Source organism: Protopterus annectens, chromosome 16.part0 (assembly GCF_019279795.1).
Source record: "Protopterus annectens isolate FY-2018-M chromosome 16.part0, PAN1.0, whole genome shotgun sequence".
Lineage (NCBI taxonomy): Eukaryota > Metazoa > Chordata > Ceratodontiformes > Protopteridae > Protopterus > Protopterus annectens.
Window position 1 is genome coordinate 561046646 of NC_056750.1, and position 20718 is coordinate 561067363.

General features: G+C 38.1%; 1 protein-coding gene across 2 annotated transcripts in view; it reads left to right on the forward strand.

Annotated features, from left to right (window-relative positions):
* HMCN2 (hemicentin 2) overlaps nucleotides 1-20718 on the forward strand; it is a 2554053-nt gene that overhangs the window by 2466450 nt on the left and 66885 nt on the right. For both annotated transcript variants that reach the window (XM_044058392.1, XM_044058391.1), the window contains one exon: nucleotides 15436-15555. In XM_044058392.1, the coding sequence (XP_043914327.1) occupies nucleotides 15436-15555 (120 nt within the window). The remainder of the gene's footprint in view (nucleotides 1-15435; nucleotides 15556-20718) is intronic.

Here is a 20718-nt window from a genome sequence, read left to right on the forward strand (position 1 = left end):
TAATTCAGGCTGTCCAGACTCAGCGAATGCGTGAAGGTTAAAAAGGAAGTGGTGGTGTTAATATACCGAATAAATTCCTCCATATTTGCCCTAGTGCCACTCCATATGAGACAAATGTCAAGAAATCTGACATAATGCCTAATGTGCCGTGCCCACTCTGTGCCAAAAATATATGTATGTTCCCATTTATGCAACACTATGTTCGCATAAACTGTGGCACAGGCTGCCCCCATTGCAACACCTGACTTTTGCCTGTAAAAATGACCATTAAAGCATACAACATTGTTTTCCAAGATTAATTCCATAAACTCCACCAACAAATTTGTGGTGTTTGAAGAAAGTTTTGCTTCATTAACTAAAACGTCACTAAACCATTTCAATCCTGTAGAATGTGGTATACTAGGAAACAATTGGACAATGTCTATAGTTACCAACAATAAATCTGGATGGTATGGTAGGGATTGTAGACCCTTAAGAAAATCCCAAGAATCCCTGCAAATATACTTTAAAGAAGCAGCAAATTGCTTCAAAGTGTGGTCTATAAATTTCCCAATAGGTTCTGTTATACTCCCTTGTCCAGATACTATGGGTCTAAAGTTTAAGGGGTCCAGACCTTTGTGTGTCTTTGGGATGCCAAATATTACAGGAATTCTTTGCTTGGCAACAGTTAAAAAATTATACAATTTCTCATTGAAAACCCCTTGCAGGAGATGATCATATATAATGAAAACAATTCTGGAATATGCCATATGTAGCTCATTACTAGACACCTGCTCATATTGCTCCAGATCTTGTAACATCCGTTCAATGTACTGAATGTAATCAAAATTGTACATCAGAACTAGACCCCCCCCCCTTATCTGTTTTCATCGCCCTACAGCTGTTAACTCTAAGATCCTTAATTAAATTCATCTCCTTCCTACTAATGTTTTGGGGATCATTCTTAATATCCTTTTCCATCATTTCTTCAAATATTTTTACTATTGGATCCATAGGCGGGTTAAATGTACTCTTACGGGAAAGTTCCATGCTTACAGGAAGTTCTCCTTTAAAATAAAGCATTAAATTCAGTTGCCTACTGAACATTTTTAGGTCTATTAATTTCTGTTCCATCCTATTAGAAAATGCTGGCACAAAGTGCAGTCCCTTTGTAAATAAATCAAAGTATTCTGTTCCCAAACTAATGTTAGTGTAATTATAAATCGAAAAATTGTTTTCTGTTACCACTGCGACCTTATTTAAAACGTCTGTGCCGGCTACTATGTTGTTCATTGATGAATTACTGAAAGTAGCTTGCATATCCTGGTCTACTTGTTCCCCCACCCCTGAAAAAATATGTTCCCCCTTCCCCCCTCCCTGTTTGGGGGAAAGAGAAAATCCTGGTGGGAGGTACCTCTGTCTTTCTCCACAAACCTTTGGTTGTACCTTGGTGTTCCATAGTTCATTTCTGTTCTGTGACCTCTATTAAAATTACCATGTATACCACTGTTGTTGTAATTATACTGTTTAGTTTTAATTGGCAGTGGATAAGCCACCCCTTCATTGTATTCCTTTAAGTCCCTCTCTAACTTGTGAATCTTACGATTTAAAATTCTCAAACAGTGCTGGTCAACCTCTTTGAAAATATTGTCATAATTCCGTTTAACAGAGACAAATTTTTCATCATTAATCAAGCTGTTGTTCAAAACATTCAAATCATTCAGTAAGACATCTGCTCTTTATTAAAGTGTTCTGCAGCAGTATCTAGTGGCATTGTTCCAAGTACATTCCTGTTACATTCTTTTAGTGCTTCATTGAAAATATTTTTTGCTGAAATTGGTTGCATTTCATATTTGGTTACAGATCATGTTTATCTAGGCTATAGCAAGTTCTAGTGGCATATGTTGATATGTGGTCACGTGTGCTGAGAGGCAGCCTACATTTGTCAGTTTTTTGCTTTGTAAGGATCCAGTCTAATGTTGAGTGTCTCCCTGGCTGTTTATTGATTCTAGTGGATGTGGTTATTAATTGTTTGGAGTTGTACAAGTGTATGGATTCAGAGGGGATAGTGGAATTTGAGTTGCCAGTCCATATTTAAGCCTCTGAGTATTATAATTTCAAGGTTAATTTGTTGGGCTACCCAATAAAAGATGTTTTCAGTAGTATCAATATTATTCTCTGGTGATATATAAATTGCTGTTATAGTTTTCCTGGTGTTAATTTTTTAGGAATTTTATTATAAGTTCAACATTGTTAAATTTGGATATTTCCTGTGGAAGTAAGGTGAGGGGTTATGGAATATTTATAGATGATATCTACTGTACCTGCAGTCATGTTTTGTCTGTAATGCCTGAGTATGTAATATACTGGGGGTGGTCTCCTTATCCTTCATTTCTTTTTTCAACCAGGTTTCAGTAGCTATGACTACATCAGGAGTATATGTGGCAAAGTAAATAGGCATGTCATGGATTTTATTGCACATACTACTTATGTGCATATTTAGTAAGCTGGGTTTGGGTTATGTTTTTTTTTGCTGAGAGGTATTAGGTGACTGGTTTATTTGGAGGTCAGAAGTGATGGTTTTACCTGTGTTGGGGTAAATATCTCCATTAATTATTTGAATTGATATTTTAGAGGGCAATGTTTGGCCAGTTATATTTTAGTCATAGGTTAGTATTTGTTCATAAATTTGGATACTTAGTTTTAAGGTATTTATAAGTAAATAAATCAGACTTGGTTTGTTTGTAGAGCTAGGGTGCTATGGAAGGAGACAGACTGGATAGATGTTGATATTCTGTGTGAGCACTGGTTGAAGTTTTATGTATTTGATGGAAGTGGATTGGATATTTGGTGATGAAGGCTAGTAGAGTTAGTAGGACTAGCAGAATAATCTGAGTTAGGAGCATCTTATTTAACTTGGGTTTTGTCTTTGGCATAAATTAAGATTATAAAATGTTAGGAGAGTGCTGGGTTGGTTATAGAGATGTGATGTGTTAGTTAAAGGGGGCAAGGCGTAGGACAGTTTGAGAAAGATAGTCTGATGGTAAACTAAAGTGGATGTTACTATTGGGGGTTATTCTACTGATTTTTTTTTCCTGGAGGGAACTGATGGTATTGGTTTGTGAGATATGTGGGTGGTGCTGTGGAAGTATAAATGTAGAGTACGAGGGTGTGGGTGGGAATTAAAGGTAGGGTAGGGAAGCAGAGTGAGCCAGAGTATTAGTGAGGAAGAACAAAGAACGAAGTGAGTTAAAAACGCAAGCTGGCAAAGCTGGCAAAAAGACAGAGAAAAACAATCAGTGACTGAAACAGACACACCAGCCACAGATCTGCTCAGAGAGATAAGTAAAATAATATATATAATCTATGCCTCTCTGTAACATTGATAGCTCTACCTCTATTACATTTGAGGCTTATGTATTTCACTGTGTGTTGCAAAAAAAAAATAAAAAAATGTTTCCACTTTATATGATTGGTGTATTTTCTATGTATTTGACTATTTTCATGTACTACCTCTATTCAATTGCCTTGTTTTTAGCATTAATGATGCTGTACCTATCTTTGTCTTTGTCTATTGTCTATTGTACTTAACTTTCTGGAGCTTTTCTCCCCGGGCCTCTACTGAAAATGGACATATATCCATCTAGACTAGCCCGGTCAACAAATGTAAAATAAAATAAAATAAATAAATAAAAGGAAAATGTAGTTTAAAAGACCTCTGTGCTAGTAGATGACACACTAGATTTTGTTGCTATAGGACACAATTTTAGTAGGAGCGTTAGTCCAGTATCAGGTTATCCTGACTAATGGTGATATACAGCATTAAAAATTGCACTTCACTGTTTGAACAACTGTGTAATGGTAAGATGGTAAGGCGGATTTTATAGACTTTGAATTGAAAAGTCCAAAGGTCACCCCCCCCCAAAAAAAAAAAAATCAGCAAAACAATGAGAAAAAGTAAGCTATAATGCAGGACTGCAGCTCAGGAAGGATACTGGCTTTGAACTGAAAGTGATTATTTAAAGAAGGGAGACAGTGGACTGCAAAAACAATCAATGGAGCCCAGTTGGAAGGAGAGAGTACTAGTAGGGCTGCTGTGGTCTAATGGAGCTATTATAGGAGACAAAATTCTTTGTTTTAGGCTGTGAAAATATTTATTATTTGCATAAAAAAATATAGCCCACAGACTGTTCAAACTGCAGACTTTCTTACATACATGTCTATTTGCTTGCAGGGACACTACTATAGAAAAATAAAAACACATTTTTTAACTTAAAGAGGCAGTTGAGTGCACCGAGTTAGTGGTGACTGTGCACAAATACTAACTCAGAGCTGCAAGTTGTTTAATAAGTGTATCAGGCAAGTAGAAATAGAAAATGTTGACCAAGGATGACTTCCTTGAAGGCATGCAGTTCCACTGAAGAAAGACAGGAGGACATAAATAATAGGAGTAGCAGGAGGAACTTAATCTTATTCCCTTTGACGAGAAGCCATGAGGGTGTGGCAATGGACAATTTCCTCCAACTGCTTTCTAGTAACAATGCACATTCTGGGGATAACAAAGCTACTAGTGGACAAACTCAGCAGGCTCATTCTGATACCATGAGTGCTTTCTCAGTCAGTCAGTGGCGGCGAACATGTTCTGCCATTGGATCTTACCTCAGGTACAAATGCAGCAGGTACTTTGCCCTGATCCACCAACCCCCCCCCCCCCAAGGGGAGTCACTGAGAGATGCTGTAGTCTACATTTGGCTCTCTGGTCTCCTTTATGCCTATCCCCCAGTACCTTTGATCACAGCATTCTTACAGAAAGTAAGTTGGTTGAAGAACTTGATCATTCTCATTGTCCCTTTCTGGCATCACCAGGTGTAGGTCCTTTTCCTTTGGTCTCGTCTTTGTTGCCCTCCCTGGATACTGGACTTGTCCAGACCTTCTATCACATCATTCAGGGATGAATCATCCCAATATCCCAGCCCTCAAGCTAACCAGTTAGTTTCTCCAGTTCCACTAATAGCCAGACAGGCCAGGCTGTCTTCCCCAGTACGTACCATACTGTTATCCTCATAAAAAGACTCCTCTAAAAGGATTTACAAGAGCAAATGGAAAAGGTTTTTGTTTTGGGCTCTGAGAAGCAACATTGACCCTTTTACTACCCTTGGCTCTGCTGTACTAGACTTTCTAGCTTCTCTTTTCAAAGAAGGTGGTAGTTTTTCCATAGTCAAAGTACAATTGGCAGCCATGTCAAATTTTCATGTAGGGGACAAAAAATATTGTTTGACTGCTTCCAAATTATGTCAGGCTTTCTTAAAAGTCACCTTCCTACTTAGACCTCCAGTAAAGGACCCATCTCTTCTCTGGGATTTAACAGTGGTTCTGCAAGGTTTGACTCAAAAACCCTTTGAACTTTCAGCAAAAACTGACTTAAAGTATCTTGGAAGCAGCTTTTTTAGTGGCTATTACTTTCGCTAAAAGAATTTCTGACCTCCAGACTCTTTCATCAAAGACTCTTCACATTGTTTTTCATAAAGACAGAGTTACCTTACAAACAAACCCTTATTTTTTTTTTTTTTACCTAAAGTGGCTTCTGAATCTAACGTTAATCAAACTATTCATTTAACAGTCTTCTTTCCAAATTTCTCAAGCAAATGAGAGTACATGCTACATCTTCTGGCTGTGCATAGACAATTACATTTCTGTTTACACAGAACAAAAAAAATCAGAAAAACAGACCATCTGTTTGTCTCCTTTTCTCCAAGTCGGCTGGGTTCTCCAGTCTCCAAAGTTACACTGGATAAATGGATAACTAATTGCATTTCCTGGATTTATTCCCAACAGGGCCTTTCTCTACCTAGACCACCAAAAGCCCACTCAACTAGACATGTGGCCACTTCATCTGCTTTTTCGTCAAGAACTTCTACTGATGATGTTTGTGCTCATCATTACAAATCGAACTCAATTTCTAGAAGTACAACTGCCCTTGGTTCAGCGGTTCTCCAGAATATTTTCCCATGAGGGCTGCCCAAGATTTACATAGCTGGAGGCTCTGTCCCAGTTACTGAGGAAGAAAGAAAAGGACAACATAAGATTTAAAAGTTATGTACTCACCATAACCAGGCATTTTTATTATCCATTTTCATTGTTCCTCAACTACACCCCCTTCTGTAATTTTCTGGTGTGACCTGATGGTTCTTTTTTTTAAGCTATAGTTCCTGGTTTAAGCCCTATTCTAGTATCTATTTTTTTCATTAATTACTTAATGAAGGCTTTATGGCAGCAAACTTGATCTGCAGTAGTGGAGATAGACTGAGGAATTATGGCTACAGGGAAGAGCTCGAGAGTTGGATACAAATTCTATAGTATGTGGTCGAGTTGGATCCGAATATCAGATCTTTAACCCAGTCATTGAGGAAGAATGAAAATGGACAACACAGATGCCTAGTTAAAGTGAGTAGATAACCTTTAATTTTTGATTCTGGCCTTAAACTTATTGAGTGTTTTCTGGCAAATACTGAACTCTATTTTGCATTATATGCTTTCCTATCTGCTTGCTGATAGCTCACAAAATTGTAAGCACAGTTCCACCGAGGAAATATTTGCATGTTCTACCACTATTGCATGTTCTCTGGAATGTTTCTACGAAGTAAACCTATCGTATAAGACCTGGCAATGTAGAACATATAAACTGGTGCAACATTTTGTCATGTATACGTTCAATCTGATCTTTGTAAATGCTCTAGCTGTCGAACTGATTTTTAAATCACTTTTAAAGTGGATGCACTGCTTACTATGTAAAAAAACGAGTCACTACAGGCTTTCAAACCATCACATTATTAGTACCCTTGGCAAAGCATTTCTAATTACGTGTGACACTTAACTGGCAAACAAGTTTATATATAAATAAGTCTGATAAATCTTCTATATACCTTTTACGTTATTTCCATAATAATATATCTCCTTCTATTAAACTTGTCATTTAGCCTCTCAGTCTCTGCATGAAGTGCTGAGTATTTAGTTGACTGCAGTGCTCATGAAGAAGCTGGGACCTGTTGCACTTATCTCTGAGTTATTTGGCATTGCACTAGCAGCAACAGTGACATTTATTAACATTTCTACAGTGATTTATGTTTAGATCAGTTTGCCCAGGTCTCTTCTCTATGAAATAGCACATTGTAATGCGTCATTTTGTTGATGTTTGTGGTTCTTTGACAAAGTGGCAGTAATCAGAAATGCAACACAAAGTCCTATATTGTACAATTTGCTAATTTATTCTGTTAAGAATACATATTAAAAGAATATCAGATAACCTTCTAAGAAAGGATTCAGTAGTTCTTTGACTAGTGTACTCTTCACACCTCCAGTGGGATCCCTCAGCACAAATAAATGTTTTTCATGTCTGCTCTTCTTTCCAAGAAAAGGGGCAACCCTCTTCCCTCATTCTTTCCCTTCATTTTTTTGAAAGTCGGACTTTCATTTCAGTTCTCTAGTCATAAGTTGCTGAAGCATTTTTTTTATTTTTAGCTATTTGTTGACTAGCTAAGCCCTGGACACAACTTTCCTTTTCAGGGGTGTCCCAGAAGCACAGTCTAGTTAAGCGACTTGCTGAGTCTCACAGTAGACACATGGAGGTGGCTGAAATTGAACTTGCTTCTCCTTGGTACACGAAGATGATTGTTCATAGCTCAGAACCTTAATCCTCTGCACTAACATATGAAAGGGAAAGGCTGCCCTGCAATATTTTTCCTGTATCAATTGGTAATAAGTTTGATTTTGACATAATTTTACTTGTATTAATTTTTATTTTGTTAGCCAGTTTAACCCTGGTGGGCTTAGTCAGTGTACAATGGGGAATTGGAAAGAAAAGCTCCCAAAACAACATCATGCAAACAGACTAGAATACACATAACAGAATATGTTAATTATATTATGGTTAACACTTTACAAAGCATTCCCCACATACTAGCTAATGTTAACATCATTAATAAACAATCATTCACTGATCAAATGCAATAAAGCAAAAAATGAAAGTGATTGAGGTCGAAAACAAAGTAATATACAAAGCAAGAAGAAAAACAGAATGTTTAATTGTGCCTAGATATGTACAGAAGAGGGAGTTTGCTGCTTCAGTCCTTGTTCAACGCATTGCAATTTTTAATTTACACCTCAGATGGTGATAAAGCACCAGGAGTTGTTGGAGTCCCTTTCCACCTTAGAATGGAGTCTGTGCTCCTCAGTAAGCCATATGACTGCACCGATTCATATGCAGAGTCTCTGACATCTATGCGGAACACTGAGGTCACACACACCAAAACATTAACATTCAGTGCAGTGATACGAATCTCAAGTTTACCTGTTGAGGTTCAACAAAAGCTTAAAATTTCCCCTTTCACAGAATCTAACTTCTATAAAGACAGGTAGTTAAGGAAGTCTGTCTACAAGGAGAGGGTTATAGAAGGCACTTCACAATACCAGCTGCATCAAGCAACAGATGTGTAGCCCTTAAACCCCAAAACAGGATTTGAAAACAGGCAAACAAACTAACAAAGAGAAAGGATCGCACACATCATAGTACATTTACTAGGTACAAAAGTAGACCTGTAAGCAGAGCTCCTTATTAAAAAAAGACTCCGTTTCCACCTGAGCCCCAGACTCCACAGAATATTTGCAGTGGTCTTTGATCATCATCCAGAGGTCCAGAAAGTGAGTGTGGGGAACTACAAAAGCATGCCTGGTGCAAAGTTTTGTCATACTGGATAAATGGGCCAACCAGCCACTGGGGCCACATTTCTTTAGATACCTGGTCTGGTGATGTGCAGACTTTGTTTTGATACAGAGTAGTATACAAGGCAGGTTGTATTGAATGCCTCAGTCTCCCCTGGTCTAAATGAAAGTGCAAAATTGGAAGGAACCCTGAAAGAAAGAACTCATTCCCTCCAGTACAGCTCTTTTGATTGTGTACCTTTAACTCCCAGTGGGTGTGGCTTGAGTCTTTAAAAAATAAAGATATCACCTTACAATTCTAACAAATACTCCTTGACATAGGTCAAATATCAATACAACTGTGCTTGCCATCATGTATACTTCAATATAAAATATTCAGATTCCTTCAATGTAGCATGGTTTTGGAATTATTAATGCAAATATGAACAAGCAATATTTGACGCCTAGAGGAGCAGTAGGAGGTAACTGCAGATGCACCTGGGGGCGTCACTCGGATGCACTGGTACAGGAGTTCATTTGACGTGCAAGAGTTTTTATATAAAGGTGAACGCTTCATCATTTTTAGGTGTGGAATATTACACGTAGCATTGGTTTGAAGAAGTCCAATTTAAAGGATAACTGACTGTGCATACTAATACTCATTTCGGTTCATAGTACAGTTGTGTCTTCTGTGAAGGCCTGCTGTTTTCATTTTCTTGTTTGGAATTTCACTGATACTTTATACCGTACCACTGCACACTTTGAATAGGTTATGTATTTACAGAAATATAAACATTTTAAATATTTTAATAATATTTGCCAGCAAAACTTTGTTTTTCAAATAGTTGTTGTTTGTCTTTCAGCTTTTTCCCGGTAAGGGGTCGTCACAGCGGAACTCTGGTCCACTAATGATTGGCGGTAGATTTTTTTACAAAACGTCGAGGTGCCAGCTCGACGCCCAACCTTCAACAAAGGCACGCCCAATTACGCACGTATGTCTTTTGAATGCTACCCAACCATGGGGAGGACATGCAGACTCCACACAAAAGGCACTCCCAAGCCAAGAGTCGAATGGGAGAACCTCTTGCTGTGAAGTAACAACGCTACCACTGTATGTTTTTCAAATAGTAAATTTAAATAAAGAAGCTGGGGGTGGGGATTAAGGGCACCTAGTAGTGACTAGTCATGATTCAAATGTGGGGTGTCTTCAAATTAATTGCTCACAGCATGCTTAGTTGCTAGATACTGCTACTAGGGTCAGAGGTCTGGCTGTTTAAAATATTTTTTTTTCCTCTCATAACTGGACAAATAGAGAAGCATACCATACAGGCATCTTGTGTTAAGGGAAACAAGTAAACATTTGAATCAACTGTTTATGCAGAGTATATCTCATATTAAAAAATAATACAGCTCATGATAGTCTTAGTAGCCAGACAACCCTATGTCACCTATAACCTTATGATGACTTAGGTCATAAAGTAAAAATCCAAATTTAAATCCAAAAATGCATACAAAGATCTCTCATTCAGTCATTGAAATACATTCCAAAAACTTACATTATTAACTACACAGTTCGTTAATAATGCAGCCACTCCATTACAAACATATTCAAAAGCATGCATTTTTATATAAGTGCATTTTTTCAAATGTTTTCAAATGTGTTTTTTAAATGAGATCTCTCTGTTAATGTTTTGATAAAGGGCTTTTTGCCTGAAAGACTTTTGATTTCCAGGTTATCTAGCATAAATAAGTTATGTAATGTCCCCACTTAACCTCAGATCCTCTTGCACTGAAAACAGAAGGGTCTTCATGCCCCCTTCCCCTTTTGGTGGACGGATCCTTATATAACTTCATATTGGTAGATTATTCTCCCTTCCTTGTAAGACAGAAAGTAGTTAGATACTTATCTATCACTTTGATCTAATATTTATACATCCTGTCTCTGATTTTATTTTATTTTATTTTGTGCACACTTTGTAATTAGTATTTTCTAATTTAAGTATAGTATTTGTAATTAGTGTTTTCTAATTTAAGTATAGTATTTGTAATTAGTGTTTTCTAATTTAAGTATAGTATTTGTAATTAGTATTTTCTAATTTAAGTATAGTATTTGTAATTAATATTTTCTAATTTAAGTATAGTATTTGTAATTAGTATTTCTGTTTAAGCTAACAGACTCTGTATACATGTGTACTGTACAACTGCATTATATTAATTATAATTAATGTAAGCTTTGTTACAGCTTGTGGAGCTTTTCTCCCCGGCCCTCTGCTGAAAACGGGCTTCTGGCCCAGTTGGACATAACCCCGTTAACAAGTGTAATAAATAAATAAATACGATACATTATTTGGAGATTTATTTCATTGGAAGTACTTTTTCATAACTTCATTTATTTGCTTTTGTTTAGTATCCAAATTACTCTAGACCAGCATTTCTCATACTTGGAGGCTTGTGTCCTGGAGAGACATTTTCCTTTGTAATGGGGAGGATGCACCAAGTCTGACGTATTGTGTATTTAAAAATGTTAACAGTTTAATATTGTTTTTATGCCAGATCATGCCAAATGCAGCAGTATATTAGCCAAGAACTACTGTATCTGCATATGATTACAAATCATTAGTAAAATAATTATGTACTGAACCAAATCTTAGTTAACGTGTGTGTGCATTTTTTTTAAATGCATGCATATTGGAGGAGGGGTCATTGTAGATCTATGTGGTGCAGCATGTGCTTTTTTATATCAAGGAGAGATGAGAGACTGCTCCATGGTTTAAGGAAGGCTGAATGTGATCATGTTTCCACTAAACAAAGCATATTGTTTCTCAAGACATGACACTGGAGAAATATTGCCATGGGTGCTTTAAACAATATTGTTAAATGAATGCTTTTGGCTGTTATCTTGAAACCATTATTTTGAAGTCGTATTTAAAATGACGTTCTGATGTTCGGTTTTGACTGATTAGTCAGTGGAATGACTTATAAATTCTGCACTTCAGTCAACACAGCCAAACACGATGGTCTTAGTTGTTGTAGGTTTAAGACAAATCTTGGCAAAGTCACAAACTCCACCCCACCCTTACACTGCTGATTGGTGTGATGTTTGCATATGCACAGAACACAACATAAAAAAGATGTGTTGCATACCTTTCTCAAGTGTATGGATTTTCACAGAATGTCCAGATTTTTGACTCATATTTTTGGTCTGTTCCTCAAAATGTTTGTGGTTTTCTGGAAATTCACTGAGGACTGAGGTCACTGAATAATGGCATATATTTGGGTTTCAGACTTCATATGCTTCAGAAAATCCATGCTAACAGAAAACATGTTATTGTATCGACTTTCTAAATAAGAGCAATATTTAAAATCTGTCCCTATTTTTAGGCCTTTGTCCCCCATTATTTTAGGCTTTGTCCAGATTTCTTATGCTAAAATGTTGAGAGGTGTGACCACTTAGGTATAATAGATAAACTCTCTCAACTAGACATCAATCTGTATGTTACTTGATGGGTAGCTAACTGGCTCACTGTTAGAACCCACCTAGTCAAAATAGGGGAAGCCACCTCAAGCAGTAGACCCATATTGAGTGGTGTACCCTAAGTTTCAGTCTTGGGGCCTCTGTTATTTGAGATGTACTTTTCTGAAGTACAGGCCAAACCAATGGGCTATGGCTGAGCAAGTTTGCAGATGACTGCAAGTTGGGAGCTGTCATCAATTCCCCTAGTGACGTGGACATCTTCCAAGAGGGTCTCACCCAAACAAATGATGGTGCCAGAGACATGGCCTCAAGGTGAATAAAAAAATGCATCATCATCCCCTTTGGGGAGACTGATGTCCCCACAAATTATCACATTAGTAATATGTCCTAAGCACGCAGTCAGGCGTGAGGGATTTGGGCACCCAGATTGATAGCAACCCGACTTTTGACCACCGTGTTGCTTCCATTGTACAGAAAGCTTTCTACACGGCCCACCTCATAAGTAAAGGTATCTCATACAGGGACAAGGAGGTCATAACATTCCTGTATTATTCCCTTATAAGGCCCATTATCGAGTACAATGCCCCACTCTGAATGTACCTTGCAAAGCAAATGCAGCAGCTGGAAAGACCACAGAGGTTCCTTACCAGGAGAATCCAGGTCCTCAAGCATCTACAATACACAGATAGGCTAAAAGCCCTATCACTCTACTTAGTTTCATACAGACTCCTCAGAGGTGACCTCTATCTGGCATAAAAGGCAATCTTGGACCCTGCCTTGATGGAACTGCTGCTTACCTGCAAGTCAAGCTTCACTCTAGTAACCCACACACGTGGTCTCAACCTGGTCTGTGACATCAGTAGGACTTGTTGGCGGGACAGATTTGTGTCCCAGAGACTCCTCCATCTATGGAATAGATTCCCTCTTCACGTCAAGAAGAGTACTTCTTTACCCCTTTTTAAAGGCAACTTGGATAACTGGATGGGAAAAATAAAATACATCCCTGGGATTCCACCCGTGTCCCTACTGGACAGGGGCATTGGGTGCTGATTTGTCCATGCATGGGCTAAACTCTTGGCTAGGCTTACAAGGCTAGTAACTTCCTATGATCCTATGTGCTGTGAAGGAGTATTTAAAATGATGACTGTAGAAATATGGCAAAGAATAAAACACATGAACAAAGGAGTGGTAAGGGCACTGTAATTTTACACACAATTTTATATCAGTCTGCCTGAAGTATGCTAATCAGCATATGAAAAAAGGCGTCTTTGGTAAAAGAATGAAATGTATCAACAGGTAGGTAAGAGGTCCAGCGAATGTTTTTCCCAAGCAACTTTATTGAATTATCACTTGTGACATAGGCAAATTTGCATTCATATCGAAGTAATCAAACTATGTTAACATAACAAACATTATACTTCACATATATTGCTAATTATCATACAACCTAAGCAATATTACATAAATTATACAATTCCTGCCTTTTTTAAACAAGAAATATCTTTATTAAACCATCATTTACTACGTAGGCAATCATATATTTACATGAATGAAAACAAACCACACCACAATCCTAGTTGCAAGCATTTTACATCACAGACCATGCTGACACACTCCCAGTTCCAAATATTGTACATCACTTATAATCTACCCAATCTTTCTCACTCAAACATTACATAGCTCATTTAAGTCCTGCCACCTTTTAGACCTCATTCCTCCCTTGTATGTATTGTTCCCACAGTTCCTGTTTTTTCCTACGTAGTTTGCTCATAACCTTTTCTAAAGATTTTAGTTTCAGTTGTTTTATCTCTGCCATTATATTCACTACTTCCAGTATAATTGGTTTAGATTTTGATTTCCATTTTCTAGTAATTGCTTTTTTGACAGCCACCATTATTACAGACAGCAAGGCCTTACCATGTCCGGGCAAGGGACTGAGAGGTTAATCCTGTTCATAGGTTCATAGATTGGTATTAAGCTAACTGTCCTTGTGGGCCATTTTAAGCCTAGCCAATTAACCCATATGAGAATCAAACTCTGCACCTTGTGTCTGAAAGGCAAATGTCTTAATCATTATGCAAACCTCCCTCCATAAGGACTATGGACTCTTTTAAATGGCAGTCTGAGTAGGACTACAGTACCTACATGGTATGACTTTGATCCATACAAGACTGGGAATCACTTTAATTCTGTAACTTGAACCAAAAAGTGATTGCCTGAGACTGTCATGTGCTGTTTGGGGAACTTCCTCCTTTCCCGAGGTTGTAGTTAGTAAATATAATCAGGGTATGTGGAGGTTGGCTGGGTGCAGGGAGGCTTACTTGCACTGCAATACACTTGTTTCAACCTGCCTGTTACTTTGTTTGTAACAGGCATCTTTCTAGCTTGTTAGAGTAAGAATGGGTTCTAGGATTGATTAGGAATCAGGATTGCATAATAGAAATTACAAAAGTGCCTTTCTCTGCAGAAGGATTTCAGTTTTCTGAAATTAACATTTATTTTAAAGGGATTACATTTAATAACAGTTGCATTCATATCTAAGAACTTTTAAAAATGAATTTACAAAATTATTTCTGAGTCATATGGATCATTGTATAGTACAATGTTGTTGTTGTGTCTTTCAGCTTTTCCCGGTTAGGGGTCGCCACAGCGGAACTCCGGTCTGCTAATGATTGGCAGTAGATTTTTACGTGCCGAGTTGCCAGCCCTGACGCACAACCTTCAACGAAGGTACGCCCACCCATGCATGTCTCCACACAGAAGACGCTCTAGCTGAGAATCGAATGGGACAACGTCCAACTGTGAGGTGACAATGCTACCGCAGCACCACTACTTTTACTAATTAAATAACAAGAGAGGTGAAAACTTGAACAATGGGTTCCATTACTGCTGTGATAACAAGTTTCTGATTGAAAATCTTAATGTGTGCACATTTAAACACTAACTCATTTTCAGCTAGCAGTCAAACCATTGGAAATAAAAAAATCAGCTGTGATGACAGGGAGAACCTTTGCTAAGATCAGAGGAGAGCTCAATGACATTGTCATTGCCAAGAACCTGTACTCCTAGTCTTAATGCACGATTCTCTTACAGTAAGCTTTGTTTTTTTTTTTCTTCAAAAAAGGTTATTGATTTAGCTTCAGTTGGGACTACAGATATTTTTACTTAAAGCTTGGACCTGTGTTAACAGCATATTATCTTCCTTAAACTTCTCTTTTAAAAATTAAAAAGAGCCTATGTATCCCTGAATACAAGCTTACTTTTTTCTCTTTTTTTTTTTTTAGATTTGGATGAGTGTCAAGTAAGAAACCCCTGCCAGCATGAGTGTCGAAATACCCAGGGCAGTTACCAGTGCTCCTGCCCTCCTGGATACCGTCTATTGCCCAATGGCAGAAATTGCAGAGGTGAGTGTAACTGCCTTTTCAGGTAGAAGTGAAGGAAGGGGGATTTGCTAGTTAAGGTAGACAAAGTTCTTTTCCACCTTTTTGAAATATTTTTTGCTAGGATATGCATCAGTCCAGCAGCTCAGAAAAAAACAATTTATACTGTACTGAGAACAAGAGTAAAACAGACTGAGGTGGCCATCCAAGTGTCCAAGACAAGGGTACCTATGTATGCCAGTAGCCGCCCATGTTCAGTAAGTATCAGAGTCAACGAGAGGAAGGTCTTGGACAGAAGATGAGAGACAGTGTTGTTCAAACCTGTCTCCAATTGAAGATGGTATGTATGCATCATGCCAGCACTGAACAATGAGGTCTGATGCACTGGGAATGCAGCAAGCACATTTTATCCACTGAAATCACTACTGCATCAATGAAGGTAGAAGTGAAATAAGCTACTCTGCTTGTGTTGTCCAACCACCCAAGATTGCCACCCACATTCTTCTACCTTCCCTAAACTAAAAGATGCTTGACAGACTAGCAACAGTAGAAACAGCAGCAAATAGGTTAACTGTTGAAGATGAGCCTTGTGGGTAAGTCGAAAGAGAAGAGGACAAACTGGGATGGACTGAGGATAAATGCTAAAGAGGGCTGCAATGAATATGTAATGATAAAATAAATAATAAATCGATGTAGTGTACTGGGGAACACTCAAAGCAGCTTGCCTGTGTCCTGTAAGCAGCAGTTCAGGACAAGTTAAAACTGTATTGAACATCCAAGGAAAAAATGATTAATGACAATGCGATGAAGAAAACTAGGTACAGAGTTAAAACCTATAACACAGTAGCTCATTTACAAAGTGATGCAGTGAAAAAGTCTAGAAGTTATTTAAGTATAGAGACATTGGAAAATGAAAAAAGTGAATGTTGTGTAGGGTCTATATGATGTAATCGAAGAGACACTTCTTCAAATAAGTAATAATCAACACCAAAAGACCGAAATCCCAAAACCATCAACGGCCATGCTTCCAATTGGGCACCTGCTCCTTCTGGTCCTGGTCAGCAATTTTTTTCTTCTGTTATAGAGTTTATTTATTGCAGATGTCCACCAGACAGGTTTACTCTTCCTTGGGGAGGATGATTTAGTCCTGTCACGTATTCCTGATTCCATGCATCTATATAAATGTTTGTATAATAATTTGGTATAGTTTTAGATACTGGTGCCAGTTCCTAGAGAGGTGGCTTTGAAGCTGTTTATACCATCCCTCAGGAGGTTGTAATCAGCTTTGGAGAAGTTTTTTTTTGATTGACCCTAGCTAGAGGGTGGCCGGGGGAGATGGTGACTTCAAACGTGACCACTTTATGGTTGGATCGTACAAGGGAGGATGATACTACAGGGATGCTGCAGTGGCTACTCATGTTGGTTAATACCAAGTCCAAGATATTATCACTTCTTGTGGGGATATGGACTAGCTGTTCCAAAGCATTTGCATTTACAAAATTGAGGAATCTCTGCGTATTTGTGTTCTGCAAGAGTATTTCTTCCAGTCTATGTTTGGGTAGTTAAAGTCACACAGGATCAGGGTAAAGGACTGAATCTTGATAGATTCGAAAAGGTCTTGATAGGCAGTTTGGGCATCTTGGGTCAGATTTGGGGGCCAGTAGCTAGCTAGCTATTTGTATAGGGGACTTATCAATAGTTAACTGCACCTGGAGTGTCTCCTGTGCATCATACTGTTATATTGAAACTCCACCTCCTTTGGCTTTACTACCCACAGTTTGGGGTCTGAATGTATGATAGGATGAGTAACCAGGTAAGGCTGGGGTGCTCTACGCAGCTTTGAACCAGGTTTCTGTGACCACACAGATGTCACCATTTTCCAGGGTTAGGAATGCTTGCAATGAGTGCAGTTCTGTGTTTAGACTCCTAGCGTTTAGCAGTATGACCTTTAATTTGTGTTTTGTTTAAATTTTTATGTTGGTACTTTTAACCTCATTACTTTTCCTAAAAAAGGCACTATAGGGGAGGGAAGAGCCTTTGCCAGAATCCTGAAGCCTAGGTGAAATAGATGCAGGCCATCTCTTTCAAAGCATTCTGGTCTGCTGAGCATATCTTCCCAGGCTTTCAGGTACTGGATCCCCCTGGAATGACTCCAGAAACTAAGCCAATTGTTAAAGTCAATCATTTTATGTTTGTATTCAGGCATCATTCTGGGTGACAGTGGAATGCTGCTTAAGGCTGGGGACATACCTGCCTGGGACACACATTCAGTGAGTTCAATCATGTCTCTCTACCTATATGCATTATGATAGTGTCCCCCTAGGTTCTTAAAATAGTCTTTTCAGAAGTCAAATTAGTAGACCTAAAAAGTTAACTGTAAATAATGCTGCCTTTGAGAAAAGGATGAAAACATTAATTGAGTTTACTTTTAGAGGTTACCAAAATGAGGTGGCTAAACTGTGCATTAGTGACACTAATACAGACGTCAACAATTTAGAGTCTTTCAGAAGTACCACAACCTTGACCTTTATTTATACTGCATATAATAACCAAGTTAATAACATTTTGTCATGAAACTTGGAAATACATTTATTCATTTGCTTACTTAATTACTTATTCATAGTTGTCTAGCAGGGTAATACACTGTTCTCAGTGGACCATTTGCAGGCACAGCCCTGGTGCAAAGAATCACACAAGAAAATAACAAAATATATTTACAGATAAAAGGATATGTTATAAAATACATACATATTTGCAGATGCAAAGATATGCTACATCATTTTATCACCTGGTCAAGAAATTGCTGACAAAATGAATGATAAGCCTTTTGTTAGCAGGCAAGGTAGGAATAATAAAGACAAAGAAATTTACTAATGTGAAAGTGGGCACTTATAAATGTTGCAGTTGTAGTCTCATTAGATTTGTTTCAGCTGCAATATCATATTTTTGTGTGAGCACCAGGAAAACTTATTACTCCAGGTCATTATACTTGCAGCTCTGATTTTGTGGTTTATGTAGCAGTGTGCATATTTTGTGAGGTATTTTATGATGGAAAAATAAAAAGGCAATTAAACAGTAGAATATCTGAAAATCAATATGGCATCAAAGTGAAAACTAAAGTTCCACATTCTATAAATACAGCTTAATATGTAATAGTTTTAAAACAATTATATATTTGATCATGTACCTACACCTGTTGGGGGAAGTGACATGGAGTTGTACCTTGAAAGGAAATTTTAATAGCAAATCTTATTCAATGCCTATATCATCTAGTTTTGGCAAATCTAACTTAGTGCCTGTACACCAAGGTATTAATTTTAAGTATCATTTGAAAAAGAACATTTTGAAATTGCAGTGTCTTCTAAATTGTTTTGCGATAAAAGTACTAACCATTTATTTGAGAGTATTGCAACATTGCCTACTTGCATATCTATACATATAGCAGTTTTTTTGTTTGTTTGTTTAGGTTTGAATTTTGTAATTAGTGAAATGTTTTTACAAGTTTTCACTTCAGTTAAAAGAAAAATTCTTGAAATGGTGTATTATTGCAAATGTAAATCATATACCACACCATCCTCAAAACTCAGTATAGTGGTAGCATGCTTGAGACAATAATTTTTTTTAACTAAAAAGTAATTATATCAGTATCATCATTTCCACCCACATGCATTCATATATGTGACCAATATTCGAGAATACGTAACCTGGACAAAAAATTAATATCAGACACCATATCAAATTCTGAAACATAAAGGCTCGGAATAAAATTTAGACATTTTTAAGTTAAATTTATTTGGGAAACTGATAAGAACATGTTGAAAGATCAAAAAAAAAAGATTCTTATTCATTTCATGGTAAGGCTCAACATGAGATCCTGGAATCTCACCTGAGCAAACTGCTGCTGATGTTTATCGTGTTTCACTGTTGCAATCCTAACCAATGGGTTATCCTGCTCCCAGTAGCTCTCGAACGGCCAGAATACCAAAGGTAAGTAAATATGACGTCTACTGTCGTCGGTTTTAAAAGACGTCAGGATGTCCAATACAAAAGGAGGCAGCTGACGTCACTTCCTCAGTCTTCCTTGCTGTGGAACCCGAAGCAGAAGCATTTCTTGCACGAGTGCTGGTCGGCAGTTTGCCTTTTTTGGTTTCCGACTACAAAGTTGAAGTCAACTACAGTTAAGCACCCCATTGGGGATCATCTTTTCTTGCCTTAACAAATGTCAGAAAAAGTTAATAATTGTCTTACCTGTGGAAATCAGATTCTCCATAGAGATTTTCATTCCTATTGCATTATTTGTTTAGGTCTTGACCACGACGTTCCTAATCGTGATCTCTGTGCCTCCTTTAATCCGCGTACTATTCGTCATTGGGCTAAGCTTTTAGCAAAACATTTTGGGGTTTGGTCTAAGTTTGTCGGTATGGCATCCACTGGTCTTCAGGCTTCAGATAGATCCCCAAGAAATGTAAGGATAAGGACTGTGACAAGCTTCAGAAGGTTAAGTCCTCGGATGATGTTAAGATGGTTGTCAGTCATGCGGTAGCCAGTGAGGTGCCTTTGCAGCCCCTGGAGTTTCAACCGCAGGCCTCGGCTGAGACCATTTCAGAGTTCCCCAGACCTCCAGCCTCCAGCCTTTGGACCTTTCACCTGTCTCCTCTTCAGCTGGAGTTGGAGCCGCTAAGCTGACTCCGGTGTCCGAGGCCTCCGTTCTTCGTTCAGACAGCAAGCTCATACCGATGACCTCTTCTGTGACTTCAGCAATTGCCAGGCCTACCGAGTCCTTCAGACTTGCAGGTAAATCTTCCATTCCTAAGCCTGTGAAAAAGCAGGCTCCAGTTTCTTCTCGTTCCCCTCAATCCCAAATGATTAAAATGGCTAATGACCTTTTGACTCTTAGAGGTCACAGCCTCCTCCTTCTAAAAGGAGTAGGGATGTTTTTCCTGAGGCTTTGTCTTTTTCTGGTTCTGATTCTTCTAGCATTTCTACTGATGAAGAGGAAGTTTCTCAGTCTTTTTCTCCTTTTGAGGATTCAGATGCAGAGAAGTCCAATCCTTCTTCTTCTCCCCCAAAGGATTTCTCTTTTGGTGATACTTTGAATACCCACAGGGAGCATTTTAAATGGGAAAGTCAAGATTATCCCCAATCTAAGAAAAGGATTAGGGAGTTTTTGGATTTACCTCAACATAA